Source organism: Sinocyclocheilus rhinocerous, unplaced genomic scaffold, assembly GCF_001515625.1.
Source record: "Sinocyclocheilus rhinocerous isolate Xijiao unplaced genomic scaffold, SAMN03320098_v1.1 scaffold344, whole genome shotgun sequence".
NCBI lineage: Eukaryota > Metazoa > Chordata > Actinopteri > Cypriniformes > Cyprinidae > Sinocyclocheilus > Sinocyclocheilus rhinocerous.
This window is the reverse complement of record NW_015627959.1, coordinates 1305798-1306413: the sequence shown is the minus strand read 5'-3', so window position 1 is coordinate 1306413 and position 616 is coordinate 1305798. Positions and strand designations below refer to the sequence as shown.

The window sequence follows — 616 nt, the reverse complement described above, 5'->3', positions numbered from 1 at the left end:
GAGGGAAGTACAGAATCTATCTGTACTGGAGGAAACTCTTGAGCAGAGTAGGCAGTTTGAGGTGAGAAATCAGATGCAGTCTGGATCGGCCCATGTAGGTTCGAATACTCAGTCTACACAGCTGACACAGAGACCGCGGCGTGGCTATCAATGAGGAAACAAAGTTAGCAATATCCCCCTTTTAAAATAGAAATAAAAATCTTTTTAAACAACTTAGTGGTTCATAGAGTATATGGACAAAGTGACCCAGCCTAAAATAATCATGCAACTTCATCAAAGATACCTTTCTTTTTTTTTTAAAGGGGTGGTTCACTGGGTTTTTTCTAGGCTTGATTGTGTTTATGGGGTGCAGTCTAACATGTGTTAATGCTTCGTTTTTTTAAAAACACATTATTTTTCACATAACTTACCTTTATTCCTCACCTCTCTGTCCCTTCTCTGAGAAACGGGCTGATCATTTCCTTCTTTTATGAAGCCCCGCCCTCAGAAATAGGCGATGGGCTCTGATTGGTTAGCTAGCCCAGTGTGTTGTGATTGGCTAAACCGCCTCTAGTGCACGTCTAAACGTCCCGCCCCTCACCTCAGCGGCATGTGCTCCGGTTGTATTGTAAACAAC

General features: G+C 42.7%; 1 protein-coding gene across 3 annotated transcripts in view; it reads right to left on the bottom strand.

The window, feature by feature from the left end:
* Positions 1-6: 6 nt before the first annotated feature.
* Positions 7-616, bottom strand: part of LOC107737104 (ankyrin repeat and SOCS box protein 5-like) — a 12523-nt gene continuing 11913 nt past the window's right edge. For all 3 annotated transcript variants that reach the window (XM_016548534.1, XM_016548535.1, XM_016548536.1), the window contains one exon: positions 7-144. In XM_016548534.1, the coding sequence (XP_016404020.1) occupies positions 17-144 (128 nt within the window). In that variant the 3' untranslated portion in view covers positions 7-16. The remainder of the gene's footprint in view (positions 145-616) is intronic.